Genomic DNA, 18646 nt, shown 5'->3' with positions numbered 1-18646 from the left:
CTGAGTTCCTGTCTTAATGGAGTACACCCACTGCTCTATTCTCTAGTACTTTCAGCTCTGCGGCATTGTGAATTGCAATTATTATTAGCTGGTTGATGATCTCTCTGGGCTTTGTATTGACAGTGTTGTTTATGCCCAGCTGGCACGGTTAAACATGATTTCTTGAGTGTCAAAGCAGATCACTTTACTCCCTTGAAATTATTTGAAAGGCCTAATTAAAAGTGCTTTGACTAAAATAGATGTGCATGTATGGGCTTTTAACCCACTGACACTGAAATGATCTGTCAGGTGCGATCCATGCAGGATCAGAGCAAGAGGTAAGGAAATAATGGGATGATGTATATTTTTTTTACATTTGTTTTATTCCTCAACTCTGCCAATTCCTCTAAGCTCTAACTGCTACCTCATCCTGCCTCCCTGGTGATTCCCTCTGCTCTATCTCCTCCACACCCTCTCTCTCTTGACCTCTGTTCCAGACCCACCTGTGTGTGCACGCTCTGTCACTGGGTCTGTCAGTCCCAGCTGTGGTGTAAAATAAGCAGGGTAATTAAGAAAGAAAGCTCCTCCCTTTCTGACTTCATCTGGCCTCTTCTGTCGGTGGACTTCAGCCCTGGTTCAGCTCCATGGCAGCGGCAGCACCCTGCCCTGCCCTGCCCCTGTCTCGCTCCTACTCTCTCACACACAGACCTGTTTCTGCTCCACGCAGGCAGCAAGGTAGGCACTCTCTCGCTCTGCTTTTACTTTTCTCTCCTTGGATGTGGATTACCCAAGTCATAGAAAGGGAGAACTGTGTCTGATTGAGGAACACAACACTTGCAATCTGGTGGCTGTCATGTTCTCCTGACATCCCTGCTTGTCTCGGCGTACACACGGAGAGGGGTTAATATGGGACTGTGAGTCTGGCTTGGGTTGTGATTCTCAGTGTAGAGCGTGGGCTAGAGCCACACATACTGACAGGAACAAATAGACAGCAAAGGCAGAGTATGGTGTGTTCAGAAAGCTGATTTTTGTGTTGTGTGTGTGTGTGTGTGTGTGTGGCTGTTTGTTTCCAGATGCCGGATATATTTTTACCAAAGCGATTTTATTTTTTCCACCCAGTGTTTTATGACATTTGGACTATGGCCTGTTTGGGACATTGTTGTTAGTTTGAAATACCTATTCATAACATATGATATAAATTGTAAATTGGAACTTGTATGTATTTTATATTTTGAATTGCTATCTTTTATGTAAATTTGAATTTGTAATGATTGATGCCTTTTACTTAACTGTATTTTTGCAATTTGTTTTTCACTTATGTTGTAAGTCGCCCTGGATAAGGGCATTTGCCAATAAATAAAAATATTATTATTATTATTATTAATAATAATATTATGAAAAGCTATCCATGATGCCTTTGAAGACAGTGGGAAAGGATGCTCATATTAAATTTGTCACTTACAGAACATCGTTTTTTGCTGATTCAGAATGGAATTTCCTCTGTTATGTCTTTTCTACCCTGTTCTTTAACAATTAAAATTAGTAGAAGTTCATGAGCATCAGTGGGCCACACCTGATCAACAGTGATGCAATAGTTCCCGTGAACATAGGGGTTTGGGTTAGAGGGGTTGACTTCATTTGGATGAGGGGTGTCAGTCTCTAGTGCTGGAGGGCCGTGCAGTGCCCTCTGATTTTTGTTGCAGCTCCTTAATTGGTCGAATGAAAAGATTAGCTGTATGAATTTAACTTTTCTCTTCTGACTTTTTTTTTTTTTTTTTATGTGATTGCAGTATCTCCAGTAAATCAACAAATTTTATGTTATGCAAAGTAAAATGTGAAAATCTTAAAGCCTGAATTGAGGAAACAATTAAACCCATTGGGTCATTTGAGCTCAGAAGACAACATGGTGCTCTGTCTGTCTGACACCTCGGATTCAGATTGTGTCTGACTGGTCCTGGCTGAAAACAGACGCATGCGTGCACTTAGAGGAATAGGGCTGAAATTATACAGTATAATGCAATGGTATCACCCTTTAAACATCAATTTATAAATATCTGGATACCAGTTAAGCAGCTAGTGGTTTGGGTAATACAGTAGATTATGGATTGCCAATAACAAAAACCTGTATACTCTATGTTTCTCATAGGACAGATTTACCTTCACTGACCAACTGGAGGTATTTATTTAAGTTGTCAATAACTGTCATGTGATTCCACTCCATATGCCAGAATTCGATTTTTGTTTTCTTGAGGGACCTATAATACTTAATTTATTTTCATTATTAAAGAGATGCATACAAATATCAAAGTAAGACTGTCATGCAGCACATATAGAATTCAATGCCTTATGTTATATGTCCTATAAGGCAGTATGTAGTACGCAATAAATGAAAAAATAAATCATTCAGCAAATTAATACCATTATGAAGGTAACTGTTCCAGTAGCAGCTGCCTACTTTCCAACAGCTTGATAAACTATGGTACACATAATGCACGTAATGTGATCACTTATATACTTTAATTCTACTGCCCAGATTGGATATTTTGTAGGCATTATAAATCCAATATAATCTAAAAGTTGGAGAAACAGAAAATATAAATTTAATGTGTAGATGATTTAGTAGCAGCGTTCTGGATATATACGGTGGCTCTGATGTGTATGAGTGCTCCTGGTGTACAGATGTTTCAGGTGTTTAAATGGATGTTTTCTGATCATCCCACAATTATTATACATTTTTGTAGGTATTTTTAGTTTGGTTTCCTGACCGATTTTAACTGGTGTATTTTAGTACATTTGTTCATAATATAATTAAGGCAAAGAAACTAGGGTGAGCTACTGTCATATTTTTTACTTGGATTGTTTGTTTTTTTTTTTTTTTTTTTTTTTTTTTTTTTGTTAGTCTCCATCAGTTGTTACGTTTTAATTTTTTTGTTATTATTTCAAGAAAACTACTGTGGAAAGTTTGTGAAAGATTGTACTGTCAAAAGCATTTCAGGTCTAGAACTGTATTGTGCTATGTAAGCCTTTTGATTATCACATAACTAATCCAACAACTTTTCTGAGGCACATTTGAATGGGTTCTTCAATCTGTCTGCACAGAAACAAGCACAGCCTTTAACAAGGAGGGTTTCACAGGGCAATACACAAGGCTGGCTTTGGCATACATTGCAAAACATAGTCTAAATAAATATTTTTTCATGTTGTACTATTTTCATCAGAGTATAACATGGATTTTTGGAGCACTGGTGCACAAGTAAAGTTGAAACGTGTCTGTTGATATTTTTGATTGTTCCAGGCATAACCAGACAAGCTTTAAAAATCTGTCCTTGTGCTTGTGGCAGCTTGGCAACTGACTTCACTCCTGGGACCCATGTACAATACATTTTTCCTGCAGAGGTTCTGTGAAGCTACACTCATCCATCTTTGTTCCCATTTCATGTTTAATTTAGTCTTTGGGTTCGCAGTTTTATTTGAGAAGTGCCAGTCGGTTTAGCTCAGTCCAGTGTCAGTAGCTGGAGTCAGTGGTGACTTTGTTTCACCAAAAGCTAATTTAATTGAGTGACAGATTGTGTTAACCTGCTAACGTCCTTCCTGGTAGATGAATCAGATAAAGCATGCTCAAGTTATACTGGCAGCACTTTAGATAAGGGTACACAATTTGCGGTGCTTTACAGCTGGTAATTTATCAGCACAGTGTTCATGAAGTCTATGTAACCTTGTAGTGATTATCACCTGCCAGTCCCTAATGGGAGTGTTATTGACAAATGACAAACAGCTCTCGTAAACATACCCTTTGGGACAGAAATTATTAGTATACATAGCTTTGTTATACATTTCAAAATGGCCTTATCTCTCTCAACCAATTATTAAAAAGATCTTGTAGTGATCATGTTGGTTGAAGAACTTAAAGGAGGTTTAATGTCACACTTTTCTGGGGTTTATTTTTGCTCTACATGTTTAACACCCTGTGTGGTGTGGTCTGTCAGATGAGGTCAAATTGCTCAATGTACAGTGCCTTTTTTGTTGAAATTAATTTTTTGGGGGGTTGGTATCATTTGATTTACACAACATGCCTACCACTTTGAAGATAAAAAATATTTGTGAAACAAACAAGAAATAATATGAAAAAAAAAAAGAGCGTGCATAACTGTTCACCCCCCCCAAAGTCAATACTTTGTAGAGCCACCTTTTGCAGCAATTACAGCTGCAAGTCTCTTGGGGTATGTCTCTATAAGCTTGGCACATGTAGCCAATAGGGATTTTTGCCTATTCTTCAAGGCAAAACTGCTCCAGCATCCATCATTCCTACAATTCTGACCAGTTTCCCAGTCTCTGCCGATTTAAAAAAAAAAAAAAAAAAAAAAAAAAAAAAAAAAAATCCCTACAGCATGATGCTGCCACCACCATGCTTCATTGTGGGGATGGTGTTCTCAGGGTTTTGGGTTTGTGCCAGACATAGCGTTTTCCTTGATGGCCAAAAAGCTACATTTTAGTCTCATCTGAACAGAGTACCTTCTTCCATATGTTTGGGGAATTTTTGGTGAACAGCAAACGTGTTTGCTTTTTTTTCTTTAAGCAATGGCTTTTTTCTGGCCACTCTTCCGTAAAGCCCAGCTCTGTGGAGTGTACGGCTTAAAGTGGTCCTATGGACAGATACTCCAATCTCTGCTGTGGAGCTTTGCAGCTCCTTCAGGGTTATCTTTAGTCTCTTTGTTGCTTCTCTGATTAATGCCCTCCTTGCCTGGTCTGTGAGTTTTGGTGGGCGGCCCTCTCTTGGCAGGTTTGTTGTGGTGCCATATTCTTTCAATTTTTTAATAATGGATTTAATGGTGCTCCGTGGGATGTTCAAAGTTTCTGATATTTTTTTTACAACCCAACCCTGATCTGTACTTCTCCATAAGTTTGTCCCTGACCTGTTTGCAGAGCTCCAAACTGTTTGCTTGGTGGTGCCCCTTGGGGGTGAATACATATGCACGCACCACATTTTTTTGAATTGTTTAAAGCAAGCTATTTTTTTTCATTTCACTTCACCAATTTGGACTATTTTGTGTATGTGCATTTCATGAAATCCAAATAAAAATCAATGTAAATTACAGGTTGTAGTGCAACAAAATAGGAAAAATGCCAAGGGGGATGAATACTTTTGCAATGCACTGTATGTCCCCCCACTTCTGAAACAAAACCTACACCACTGAACGGAAGTATCTGGGCAGGCCATTTCTGTCTTACCACTCTTTTAAACCTAAGATTTGTACTGAACAGTATGCTGGCATGGGGTTACTGCTCTACTGCTGACTTCCTTCTCACAGAAACAATTAGCAAGCCTTTTTGAGATCTAGCATCAACTCCAATAGGACTGAGTGATGGAAGCATTCCACAGCATGCAAAGCAGGGGTGCCAGCACACACCAACAGCAGATGAATCACTGTCTGGACTACAAAGTGTGCAACTCTTCTCAACTGTGATTACCATGCCATGGACGTCACTGCATAGGCAGGTGTGCATTCTTGGATGAGTTGAAGTTGAAGAATTCAGCAACACTTGATACTTTGCTAAATTTTGTTAATGGTTAACCCTGGCAACAATGTTAAGGAAAGTGCAAGACTTCAAAAATGCGTGTTAGGCACACAGTACATTTGCCAGTGTTGAACTCCAACATTGTTCATTTTAACTCTAAAAAGGTATTTATAAAATCCACAGTAACCAGAGTAAAATTAACACTTTCAACAGAGGTTGGCATTTTTGCACTGTCTCAGTTAAAAGTTCTGCTCTCAGGGAGTTAAATAAGCAACTCTAAGTGTTTATTTTATTTTATTTAACACTGCACTACTCTCACCAGTGTTAAATGTACTGCGAGAGAGAGAGCGTGCATGTGTGTGTAATATATATATATATATCAGTGAGGGGAAAAAAGTATTTGATCCCCTGCTGATTTTGTACATTTGTTCACTGACAAAGAAATGATCAGTCTATAATTTTAATGGTAGGTGTATTTTAACAGTGAGAGACAGAGTAACAACAAAAAAATCCAGAAAAACGCATTTCAAAAAAGTTAAAAATTGATTTGCATGATAATGAGTGAAATAAGTATTTGATCCCCTATCAATCAGCAAGATTTCTGGCTCCCAGGTGTCTTTTATACAGGTAACGAGCTGAGATTAGGAGCACTCTCTTAAAGGAAGTGCTCCTAATCTCAGCTCGTTACCTGTATAAAAGACACCTGTCCACAGAAGCAATCAATCAATCAGATTCCAAACTCTCCACCATGGCCAAGACCAAAGAGCTGTGCAAGGATGTCAGGGACAAGATTGTAGACCTACACAAGGCTGGAATGGGCTACAAGACCATCGCCAACCAGCTTGGTGAGAAGGTGACAACAGTTGGTGCGATTATTCGCAAATGGAAGAAACACAAAATAACTGTCAGTCTCCCTCAGTCTGGGGCTCCATGCAAGATCTCACCTCGTGGAGTTTCAATGATCATGAGAACGGTGAGGAATCAGCCCAGAACTACATGGGAGGATCTTGTTAGTGATCTCAAGGCAGCTGGGACCATAGTCACCAAGAAAACAATTGGTAACACACTACGCCGTGAAGGACTGAAATCCTGCAGCGCCCGCAAGGTCCCCCTGCTCAAGAAAGCACATGTACAGGCCCGTCTGAAGTTGCCAATGAACATCTGAATGATTCAGAGAACTGGGTGAAAGTGTTGTGGTCAGATGAGACCAAAATCGAGCTCTTTGGCATCAACTCAACTCGCCATGTTTGGAGGAGGAGGAATGACCCCAAGAACACCATCCCCACTGTCAAACATGGAGGTGGAAACATTATGCTTTGGGGGTGTTTTTCTGCTAAGGGGACAGGACAACTGCACCGCATCAAAGGGACGATGGACGGGGCCATGTACCGTCAAATCTTGGGTGAGAACCTCCTTCCCTCAGCCAGGGCATTGAAAATGGGTCGTGGATGGGTATTCCAGCATGACAATAACCCAAAACACACAGCGAAGGCAACAAAGGAGTGGCTCAAGAAGAAGCACATTAAGGTCCTGGAGTGGCCTAGCCAGTCTCCAGACCTTAATCCCATAGAAAATCTGTGGAGGGAGCTGAAGGTTCGAGTTGCCAAACGTCAGCCTCGAAACCTTAATGACTTGGAGAGGATCTGCAAAGAGGAGTGGGACAAAATCCCTCCTGAGATGTGTGCAAACCTGGTGGCCAGCTACAAGAAACGTCTGATCTCTGTGATTGCCAACAAGGGTTTTGCCACCAAGTACTAAGTCCACACTAAGTACTAAGTCCACACTTACATCAAAGGGTACTGATGGAAAAAGACACTTTTTTTTTAATTTTACCTGGAAGTGCACCATGTGAGAGAACAGTTTCTTGGGGTAATGCATTGCAGTACATTACTTAAAATGAACTGGCTTGTGGACTTTTGGTCTGAGTTATTCATTGTGGCTGTACTTGGTGGGCCCATCCAAGAGGCCTGGCCTGTGTGATAGAAGCCAATGCTGCTGGCAAACACTAATTTGCAAAAGATGTTCAGGCTCAGAGACTGATTGTGTACTTTTTTGTTGGGGGGATGATTATTTTACAAAATCTTTTTTTTTTTTTTTTTTACTGAAGGAATTCTAATGGAAAACTTAAACTGCAGTGAAAAGTGAACAGTGACAAACTATGCCTGGTTAGCTTAGTATATTTTGGAGATTCTGAGCAAAGCCTAGAGTGGAATTCAGAATTTCCTCTCAGCTGAAGTTTTACCCATGCACTTTAGTGGGTTTGGACTCATCTTTGGAAAATGCCATTCAGATGGCTCAGAATCCCTATACTTTTCTGAATACTAGAGAAATATCCCAGCCTCAATATTCCAAATATTCAGACCCGGAATATTCAATTTCCTGTTTCTGAATGTGCTGTTTACTTGGCAGAATATTCCTGATACCTGTGGAACATTAGTGTCCAAATAAATGTGGTGAATGTAGCAACGGTACCCCTCCCTAGAATCTCTTCTTGTCTTTGCTTCCTGTTCTTTATCTTTAATAAATTAGGTTTACTCACCACACTTGATTGAGTGGATTCCAATTATGAGACTTTCAAAAGGTCTCCCTGTGCCAAATCTTCTGCTGAGCCATGAACTGACACACACTGAACGATATTTGGGTTTTCCTTTAAGTTGTGTATGTGCATTATATGTTTGAGTAGTGTGGTGGTGATGGCTCCTTTGTCTCCCCTCTCAGGACCAGGCACACAAGGATCGAGTAAAGACTGGGAGCAGAGCCCAGCACGGTGCTGCCGGAATGGTAGGGCCTTCCAATCTCCTCCGCCTGACATCTCCTCCACAATGTTGCACTCATGCAATTATCAGTAGAAATTTGCCTTTTTTTTTTCTGCTGATGGGGCACAGGGGGTAGGAATCTTCAGTTCTCCACACTGCCTCTCTTGTGGCTTCTGAGTTGCCTGCAAAGGGTTGGGTGACTTTGACCGTGTCCTTCCAGCACTGCCCTGCACCCTTCATCTTGTTGTCTCACACTGTATGCAATCAGTGCAATGCACTTAGATTAGCAGGCATCAATAATGTTATTTTGTACATAGACATAATAGACTAAATTCTGTTCCAATCAAATAATACCAAGGACTGGTCAGTTACAGTCCCTCTTAAACCAACTTTACTTTACCCTGTCTTCAACTTCTTCAACTGAGCAGGAGAATACAAATGCCAAAACAGATGTACCTATCAGAGCAAAGCAGCTATTTATCCAAGCTTTCTTGTGTCAAATTTGTATGTGTTCCCAAGTTTCGATTTGAAAATATAATACAAACATTTACAACTAGGGAGTGGCTTTACAGTACAGTGAAATAAAAGAAAGCAGTCTAAATACAGGGACATACAAGACATGAACAGACATTTGCAGACCCATGTATAATGCCTAATTAATGTGTGTATATATTGCAGAGATGTATCAGTTTTATAATATGTCCACCATTTTCAGAGAAATTTATTAAATACATTGCAATTGCAGCTGTCTCTTTCTCTCCCAGTATCCTCACTTTCCACTGGTTTATCTCTGTGTACTTTCAATCTCATTTATTTACTCTGTCTCTGTGACCGGACTCTCTCTCACTCTCTGTGTGTCTTTTTGTTGTAGGACGTGGGTGTGTTAGACATCCCAGCAGAGCTATCTGGCCAGCTGCGAGCTGCAGAGGGTGAGTGTCCTGTGTCTGTCTCTGTATCTCTCTGTCTGTCCGTCCGTCGCCCTAATTCTTGTATGTCTGTGTCTCAGCTGGTTTAGATATCACCGGAAAAAGGAAAACCAGTAAAACCCTTTGCATGGTGCTTTGGTTATGCCCTGTAGTTGTACTCAGTGGTTTTATTTCTTGTTTTGTATGGTGCATTTCATATGGGAAGGTCCGCTGCAACACATTACTGAATAGAAAATACCCTGCTTGGTCACTGATTAAGCTAATCGCAGACTTAATGTAATAGGGAATTTTGCCTACCCTTTCCACCCTGTGAGTGGCAGATCAGCAGGCTGCCCATCAACCTTCAGACTACATTATTGAGTATTTGGTCTGGAATGCTATGTTGCTTCAGGTTGGATATGAAAAAAACAATTGTGCTCGGTGTCTCAATCTCCAGGGTACAGAAAGTCAAACAGATTGGGGTGAATGTTTGGAGCTGCCAGGGTTTGACTCATGAGATCTTTCTATTTTTAGCCCTCGCTGGCAATCTGCATTCATGGCAGTGTGCCTAACAAACACACACAAACCACACGACAAGATCAAAATATTTGCACAAGGTTTGGTCTGGCCCACCATCTCTTGTCAAGTGATCAGCGGTGTGGTTTGCGATGATCTCACGGTTTCCTTTGTGAGCAAAGATGTCCTCTCCCAGCAGTGACCTGCACTCCCGGAGCCTGTTGTGGGTGCATGAGATCTTACTCTGTAACATGACTCATTGCAAAACATCAGATCCTGTTCTTTTTAAACTGGTGTCCCTGGTGTTTGATGTTGTCCACAACCCTATGTGTGTTTGTCCACCAGGGAGGCAGCGTGGTCTGGAGGCCAGGGTCACTGAGGTGGCCCCCCCGCAGGTGAAAGCAGAGCACAATCTGTCCTTGCCCCCCGACATCAACGACTGCCCCCTCTCCAGATACGTCCGTACCAACCTCCAGGTATTCCACGTTAACTTCCTCCACACCTGCCAACCACCATGCAAATTCAGCTCTCACACAGATCTGCATGTCTGTCCATGTCCATCAATATTTACACTGTCAAACAGACACAGCCCTACAGTACTGTTGATTTTGTCTTGCATCCTCTTCCTCCATTTGACTCTTTCTTATCTCTCGGTCCCTGCCCACCCCACTGCTCCCTGTGTGTGTGTGTGTCTTTCTCACGCTCTCAGGATGGGTGGACACAGTCTCCGGACTACCCCCTTCGAAGTGCATTGACCTCTCTGGACTACGAAGATGGCCGCACAGCTCTCGAACTCTACAAACTGGTGGGTGGCCCCTAGCTCTCCTAGAAATTGGGGAGAGGGAGCAAACTCCACTTCTCTCCGTCTTTCCCTTTCCTTATGCATTCCTGTTTCTTCCAGTTTTTCTCAATCTCTCCCCCTCTGCTTCTCCCAGCCTATCTTATGCTCCCCATCTTCCCCTTTCACTTTCTTACTTTCTTTCCAACTCTCCCTCCTCTTTCTGTTCCCATCTGCCTCTCCCCTACCCCTCTCTTTTCCCTCTGTCTTTCTCTCATCCTCTCCTCTGCTTCCTCTCCTTAGATCCTGCGCTTTGTCGGGGAGCAGCAACTGCAGACTTGGCAGGAGGTGGTCCTGGGGAATTACATTGTTGGGCAGGGCCTGGCGAGCCCCCCGCTGCGGGACGAGATCCTGTGCCAGCTGGCACACCAGACCTGGGGCCAGCCGGATGAGGAGAGGGCACTGCGATGCTGGCTGCTGATGGCCTCCTGCTTGGGCACCTTCATGCCCTCGCCAGGCCTGGACAAGCACCTGCTGAAGTAGGTCCCCCTCCACAGACCATGACTGTGTCAAAGTGATGCCTGGCAATAAGTATTAAAGTTAAAGAAATTAAGTATTTCTTCTTTAGCTGGACACCCCAGCAAAAGTGCCCTTGTCATTGTCATGTCAATGAAATATTATTTTAAATTCTTCTTCCTCCTCTTCTCCTCCTCCTTCTTCTGTCATCTTCTCCATCTCCTTCTCGTTCTCCTCCTCGAGTTGTCTCGTCCAGCCCAGTTGTCAGCTGCTCACCCTGAGCGATCTTCACCTGTTGAAGAGCTGAAAACAACAGTTGAAATAAGATGCAGGGTTCCTCCAGGACCAGAGTTGCAATCAATTGATCTAGAGGAAGAACAGGGGCCTAGATACCCTCTTCTTTTCTGAAACCTTTACAATTCCAATACCCAGACCAGGTGAAGGAGCATACATGGCTGTTAGGTGCAATGTTTGGTGGGCATGGGAAGCCAACTGTACAAGTCAGTGGAGACTATGCAGGCATTCAGGAAAGGCCTTTGGGAATCTCAGGCCATTTTGCTGCTGACAGCTGGAGGTGGGTTCAATGGCTGCCCTTTTATGTCTGTTCCCTCTGTGCTCATTCCAGGTACGTGTCTGACCAGGCCCCAGGAGAGTACCGCTCTGTCTGCCAACACAAGGTCCTGACGGCCCTGCAGCACCCTGCCCCCGCATGCAGAGTAAACCCGCCCACCCAGCTGGAGTGGACGGCTAATCGGAGGAAAGGAAAGATGGTCCTGGAGGTCCACACCTACAATGGTCAGAGTGACACCCCACCCCCCACCTCCATTCACACTTCCATTATAACTAATTAATTGTTCTCACTTAGGCTTACTTTTGCAGTTGATATCTTGATTATCAGGGGTGCTAAATTGCCTGGCAAGCTGTGATATTGTTTAGGTTGGCATCAGTGGTATCTGGATTAGAGGGCCCAACCTGCCTTCTTAGCAGAGGGCCTGGTTCTGTCACGTCTGCAATGACACCATGGGTGGTGCCCATTTCTTGTGCACCAGAAAAGCGTTTAAGAAAATACATTTGATGCAGTAGCACAAAGTGGTCTTAACCATACCTGTGGTAACACATCTCTCCCTCTCCTCTGACAGAAGAGAAGCTGACAGCGGAAGTGGAGTCTTGGACTACAGGGGAGCAATTAGCCTCCTGGCTCCTCCACTTCAGGTAAGCAGTGATGAGTGTAGATCTACACACTCTCTCAAACAGAGGAGTCAAACACTGTTTCTAGAGTGGGGCCACAGTTCCTAGTTTTCATTCCTATTGGAGAACCCAGTGACAGATGAGTAGTGTCGCATGAAGGAGTGGATAATGTGCTTGAAAAATTATGGGACTGTGCTGTACGGTGTTTGCAGGGGCCTGCCAGAGACTCCGCGGGGCTGGACGGTGTCACTCTTCTCTGGGGAGGACTGGAGGGATCTGTCCGGCTCCGATTTCGTCATGGATCTCATCAGGGAGGTGGAGGCCAAGTCACAGCCCCAGACCCCGTCAGGCGGCCCCAACCAAGACTACCTCTTCAGCCCTGAGGGGGACAGGTAGGTACCACACCCCCCGGCCAGAGAACCGTACACACCCCCGCCTGGGTATTACCAACTCGCACAGCCTTGCTCAGGACACCTTGGGGCAGAAGGTGACACAATGACACAATAAAATGGAAAGAATCTGAACTCTGTGGTGATGAGTGCTTTTGATCAGGGGGGATTTCTCTACAGCTGTAGTGCAATCATCCATAGAGTAAAACCCACTGTTATGTGTGGGAAGCTCTGTTCATTGCAGCTGTGTGTTGTCCCCCAGCAGACTGCTCACCACAGACCTGGACAGCTACATACCCCCTGCCCCCGCTATGCAGGCCCCCTCTCTGCCACCCTCTCTCCATCCCACAGAGCAGGGCATCTGCATCTCCTCCTCTTCCATTTATGAAGGTAAAGCTTGTCCGTCCTATTCATCCGGGTACTGGGGTCACTGTTTACAATCCATCAGCATCCTGGTGCTCCTTCAGCTATTTGTACCTCATATAATTATCAGTTGGAGTGCCATGGTAACACCCCTCCCTCTCTCTCTCCAGGCTCCACATATGGGAGGCGCAATCCTGGACAACTGGACTCCTTTGTGGATGATCTCTTTGATCCTGTGCTGGAGCAGGGGCCCTCGGTCAGTGCCCTTAGATTTCACTCACTGTTGTCTCACTTTACAATCTGCTAAAAGGGACATAATTATAAAGCCATACACAAAACTGACCTTAAATCACTTTACACAACCGTCTCCTAGCCAGAGATTGCTGTTTATGACCCAGACTCACTGTCATCTGCCTTTTGTTGTGACATTTCTGTTTTTCCAGGAGATGGAGAGAGCAGGCATGCTAAACCGCAGAATGAAGGGAGGAGGTGGGATAGGCCCCACTCAGCCTGGCATGTTTCCTGCTACAGGTATCCAGCTATAGCCTCTGTCTTTGGGGTCTCTACTGTAATCAAAAGGCTATACAGTGCCTTGTGAAAGTATTCACCCCCCTTGGCATTTTTCCTATTTTGTTGCATTACAACCTGTAATTTAAATGGAAAGATTGCAGTACACCAGTGGAGCCCATCCAACTTGAAGGAGCTGGAGCAGTTTTGCCTTGAAGAATGGGCACAAATCCCAGTGGCTAGATTTACCAAGCTGATAGAGACGTACCCCAAGAGACTTGCAGCTGTAATTGCTGCAAAAGGTGCCTCTACAAAGTATTGACTTTGGGGGGGGTTGAATAGTTATGCACGCTCAAGTTTTCAGTTTTTTTAGTCTTATTTCTTGTTTGTTTCACAATAAAAAATATTTTGCATCTTCAAAGTGGTAGGCATGTTGTGTAAATCAAATGATACAAACCCCCAAAAAATCAATTTTAATTCCAGGATGTAAGGCAACAAAATAGGAAAAATGCCTAGGGGGGTGAATACTTTCGCAAGGCACTGTAGTTTCACAGATTTTTTTGTTTTGTTTTACCCCATTATGCTAATGATTTTACAACTTTAATTTCTATTTTATTTTTGTTCCTCCCATTTAATCATAAAGATTAGCCTTTTGGCTCTGTAACACCTGGCTGAAAACAGCACATGTAATGAATTTTCATGAACACGATATATATTTCCTGCCTTTGAAAAATTTTAAGATGGCGCAGTCTCTATTGGACTCATGCAACATATAGTCATTCAGTTCAGAGCTTAAGATCGCCTGATGAACACCAAAACGTTTAAATTAATAAACCATTATTGTATTTGAGTTCATTTTCACTCCCTACCTTTTTATTGAGGGTGATGCACAGAGCAGTGCCCCAAAGGTTGACCAGATTATCATGGAAACCTTTGATTAATGTAACTATTTAACACAAACATTTTCCAACCTTGTTCAGGCTCTGAATAGAATTACGGTATCTTTCATGTTAGTCAAAGTACAGAAATGACTGCAGAAAGCTAAATCCGTTACTTACTAGGCCATATGTTACAGGTGTGCCCATGACAATGCCTGGCTATAATATGGGTGAGTACTCTAGTTTATATGGTGCATATGGTAAGCAACTATCAAATTTACTCAACTAAATTTTGATTGCAGTTTTTCCACTAATTAAATTCTGCTCTTGTGAATGTCACTACTATTGGCAATGTTGGGTACCTCAGCAGGTCCTAATCACTGATGATTAATGCCTACAGGAGTCTGTGCCCTACCTTCACTAACCTGTGCTGTTTGTCTGTGCTGCCCATTGTCACCAGGTATGCCAATGGCCCCCCAGATGCCCAGCTACCCCTCCTTGCCTATGGTGCAAGCCATGCCTTCAGTGCCCATGATGCAGCCCATGCCTTGTGAGTGCCAGTCCAGACTGGCTCTCTGGCAAGTCTGGGCTCATTCTCTCAGCACTTTGTAAAGCCAAAAATTGCCTTTGTTTTGTTGGAGTTTCATCTTTGAATTCTGGTGTATACCTTAAATCTAATAAAGATCTGGTGCATTTTTTTATAACACTGTGATTCATGGCTGTAGTAGTTCTGCAAATTATATATTCGGTCTCTGAATACAGTAAAAGACTGGACCTTTTAATCCATTCCAGCCCATCAATTGAAGAATTATACAGCTAGCTCTGAATTTGATTTACTACCAGTGAATTAATTAATATGATTAAGCCTGTAACACAAAAGGCCTTGACTTGAATTGACTGGATGGCATGGTCTGCCTCTATCACTGCTTTAGAGGAACACATTTCATGCATATTATTGTTCACAGTGTCATGAACCTTACTGGTATAATCCTCACTTACTATGCCCCAAGAAATGTATTCATTGGTAGTGTTCACTGGATTATTTAGCTAGAATGGACTGTACAGAAACAATAATAGAATGGCTAAGAATGCACGTGCCATTACATAGAACACAGTGAAGTAACAGGATTTGGCAAATATAAACTCTCGGTCTCTTTGCCCCTCTCTCCCTCCAGCAATGATGATGCCCCAGCCTGCTCCTGCCCCTGTCCCAGCCCTGGACCCCCAGCAGGTGGCAGCACAGCAGCAAGCCTTCATCAACCAACACGCCCTGCTTCTGGTATGTGTGGGCCTTGGGTGGGCAACCCAGACTGGGCACTGCCAGTCCAATCCTTAACCGCAGCTCTCTGACCACTTCAGTCTTTATGACATATGTAATTGTTTGTTACTAGCTAGCTATACCAAGAAACTAGAGACTTTTCAGCATTTATTCCCTGTATTTTAAGTGGTGAGCAGTTCACAGTAACTGTATGTGGCCCACATGGTTTTATGAAGAATGACTAGTGATATTTAGTGGAGATACACATTTGATTCTGCAAAATAGTTATCAATACCATGCCGGGAATTCTCAGTCCTGGAGGAGAGCGAGTGTGGGTTCTGGCACTGATCCGTCCATCCGTCTGTCTGTCTGTCTGTGTGTCTACCCAGGCTCAACAGATGACGATGCAGGCCATGACTCTTTCCCAGAAGCAACAGCAAGAAGAACTACAGCGGCAACAGAGACAACAAGAGCAACAGCAGCGTCTTCAGCAGCAACAACAACAATTCCAGCCTCAACAGAGTCCATGGCAACAACAGCCCCCACCCCAGCCACCTCCCCCCGCCCCCAAAACTAAAACCTTAGTGAACAAGACCCCTTCCCCCCCCAAGGCCCCTACCCCCCAGAGGGCCCCCTCCCCCCAGCCTGCGCCCGTCTTGCACACCCCCCAGGAGCCTGTGGTAAGACTCCCTCCTTCACCCTTACCCTTAGAGGAAGATTGTGCAACTCTTTCTAGGACCCAGAATGGGGGACTCTACCTAAAGGATTGTGGGTGTGTGAGTCTCGGTTCTCTTTGTGTACATCAGCCTTTGACGGTGATGTCACTCCACTTGGTTCCCCCAAGAGTTTACAAGTGACCCTGGGAACTGTATTTTGGAGTAGTTGATGGGAGTCTTGCATCATGTCACTGATGAGCAACACAGAGCAAATATCTGTGACTGATTCATTCAAATGCAGTGTTGTTATCTAAGAGTCCTGGTAGGGTGTTTGCCATTAATTTCAGTCTTTTTTGTATGAAAAGAGATCAACTTACTCTGTACTGATCTGTATAGATGTATAGAGATTTTGTTAGGATTCTGTTGTGGGTCCCATTCTCTCCTGGGGATTGCTTCCCTTCTCTCTCTGGGTTTGATAAAGGGGAGAGCCCATTCAAGTGTAAGGTAATGGCAAGTGTGTTTCTTTGTGTGCTGTCAGGAGCTCCCAGAGCCGGAGCTCTCCAGCCCTGAGCAGCGAGAGTCTTTCCTGGAGAAGAGGGAGTTTTTCCAGAAGATCGGTGAGTGTGGACCTTCGTTTAGTCTATTAAGATTTTTTTAAGCAGCGTTGTTAATAATAAACATCATATTGGAGTTATTTTGGAACGGTGTATGATTTGTGTTTGCAAATTAGCATAAAGAGACGCTTCCAGTTGTTACAGACCTGTCTTCAGTAGTCTTGGACTAAGAGTGTTATAATACCTATTGTATACAGAGTGAATGTGTTGTGATGGGATGTATGTGTGGATAAGCCAGCTGTCAGTACAGGAAAGCACTGGAGCTGTTTGACTGGATGGCTTCAGCACTTTTGTAGTTTCAAATGTCTACCTGGTGTCTGACTGTGCCACCCTTCCTCGTGCTCCAGGGTCCCAGGAAGTGAGGCTGAAGAAGGTGAACCCCGCTGTCAAGAACCAGCAGGCCCGGCCACCCCCTGCCACCAACCAAGTGGAGAGGGTCCAGCCTCCCCCTACTCCGCCACGGCCCCCCAGCCCTCCCCGGCCAGAGGTCAAGGAGAATGCACCAGGTGAGGGCACTCCTGTCAGCGTTAACTGAAAAAGTCAACTGTTTAAAGCTTCTGCAGAATCGAGTTTAGGTCCTGTAGTCGAGATATGACAGATCTAGGCTTTGTCATATGTAGGTGGGGCTCAAGCCAGGGTTTCAAGAGCCTACTGGTTCAACAACTCAGCTGTAGTTTCCTGGGTGCCTGTGAGCTCTGCGGTGCCTGAAGTGAGAGATACATAAGTCTTCCCAGCCAAGAGGTGGATGGCGTGACCGCACACATTGGATGGCTAATTTCCTTATGTATTAAAGGTCAACTGCTTAGTCTAATCATTAACAACAGAACAGTCTATTTCCGTATTCATATTAATATTTTGGAAAGTGTTTCCTGTATTATCCAGGGCTCTGTAATATATGATGAATAAAATAATAAATAGCGTTAGCACTGAGAAGGCTTCCTTGTCTCAGTATCTGCTCTCTGTTTTGAGTTCTGTTTTTTAACATTAAAAGAAGAGGTCCAGAATGCAATATTGGCAATTTAACATTGAGACTGTTTAATTTATATATTAAATGTATTGAATGTACAATATAAACTTAGTAATTTTATTTTGAAGTAGGGGTCTTGGCCATGTCTATATCAACTACATAGTAAAATGTCTAGCTTAACTGACAGGTTTGTGTCATGTTATGTGGTTTATGTTACTTTCTACCTCAATTTCAAATATATGAAAAAAGTAAAGGCAAATAAGCTTGAATTCCTCTTCTCTGTAACCGTTTTCTGCCTCCACTATTTTCACCTTGACACATCAACACTTTCTACATATTCATAAGCTGAAAATGTTATAATGGCTCATGGTATCAGGTCTATGGGAGTTACTTAAAGATGTCTCCTTCTCTCCCTCTTGGTCTCCCACCCTCTGTTCCTCCTCAGTGAAAGCAGCCCCGCCCCCCCCACCGAAGGAGCAAGCCAAGGAGAATATGGCGTCAATCAAGAGGGTCCCCCCAGCCCCTGCCCCTAAACCAGAACCCAGCCGGCAGATCCACGACATCATTAAACAGTACCAGAGCAGGCCTGCGCCCGAGCCCAAGCCCTACGAGCCGGTCAGGTCAGTTCAGGAAACACAAGAGAGATATGGATCACACAGTATAGTGAGTAATATTGACATCGTGAGCCCTGGACACATTTTCCCATGAAAATCAAGTAAGGTAGATCATGGTTAGAGAAATCATACGACTGCAAGTAGATGTGTTTATTATAAGCTATTGGGATTGTTTAATATGTTACTATATAGTTTGATTAATTGGTTGATATAGAACACCATTTTCTTCCTTTTCTTTTCAGCTG

The 18646-nt window shown here is 43.4% G+C and overlaps 1 protein-coding gene across 1 annotated transcript in view; it reads left to right on the top strand.

The window, feature by feature from the left end:
- Positions 1–18646, top strand: part of myo15b (myosin XVB) — a 65680-nt gene that overhangs the window by 26916 nt on the left and 20118 nt on the right. The window contains exons 24-41 of the mRNA XM_066702966.1: positions 8215–8277; positions 9124–9181; positions 10019–10149; positions 10383–10478; positions 10755–10990; positions 11593–11762; positions 12107–12179; positions 12368–12547; positions 12810–12907; positions 13078–13163; positions 13351–13438; positions 14490–14522; positions 14753–14842; positions 15468–15571; positions 15940–16230; positions 16745–16823; positions 17168–17326; positions 18233–18407. Coding sequence (XP_066559063.1) covers positions 8215–8277; positions 9124–9181; positions 10019–10149; positions 10383–10478; positions 10755–10990; positions 11593–11762; positions 12107–12179; positions 12368–12547; positions 12810–12907; positions 13078–13163; positions 13351–13438; positions 14490–14522; positions 14753–14842; positions 15468–15571; positions 15940–16230; positions 16745–16823; positions 17168–17326; positions 18233–18407 — 2210 coding nt within the window. The remainder of the gene's footprint in view (positions 1–8214; positions 8278–9123; positions 9182–10018; positions 10150–10382; positions 10479–10754; positions 10991–11592; positions 11763–12106; positions 12180–12367; positions 12548–12809; positions 12908–13077; positions 13164–13350; positions 13439–14489; positions 14523–14752; positions 14843–15467; positions 15572–15939; positions 16231–16744; positions 16824–17167; positions 17327–18232; positions 18408–18646) is intronic.

Source organism: Amia ocellicauda, chromosome 5 (assembly GCF_036373705.1).
Source record: "Amia ocellicauda isolate fAmiCal2 chromosome 5, fAmiCal2.hap1, whole genome shotgun sequence".
NCBI classification, from domain to species: domain Eukaryota; kingdom Metazoa; phylum Chordata; class Actinopteri; order Amiiformes; family Amiidae; genus Amia; species Amia ocellicauda.
The sequence above is the reverse complement of the archived record's forward strand: the minus strand, read 5'-3'. Positions and strand labels throughout refer to the sequence as shown.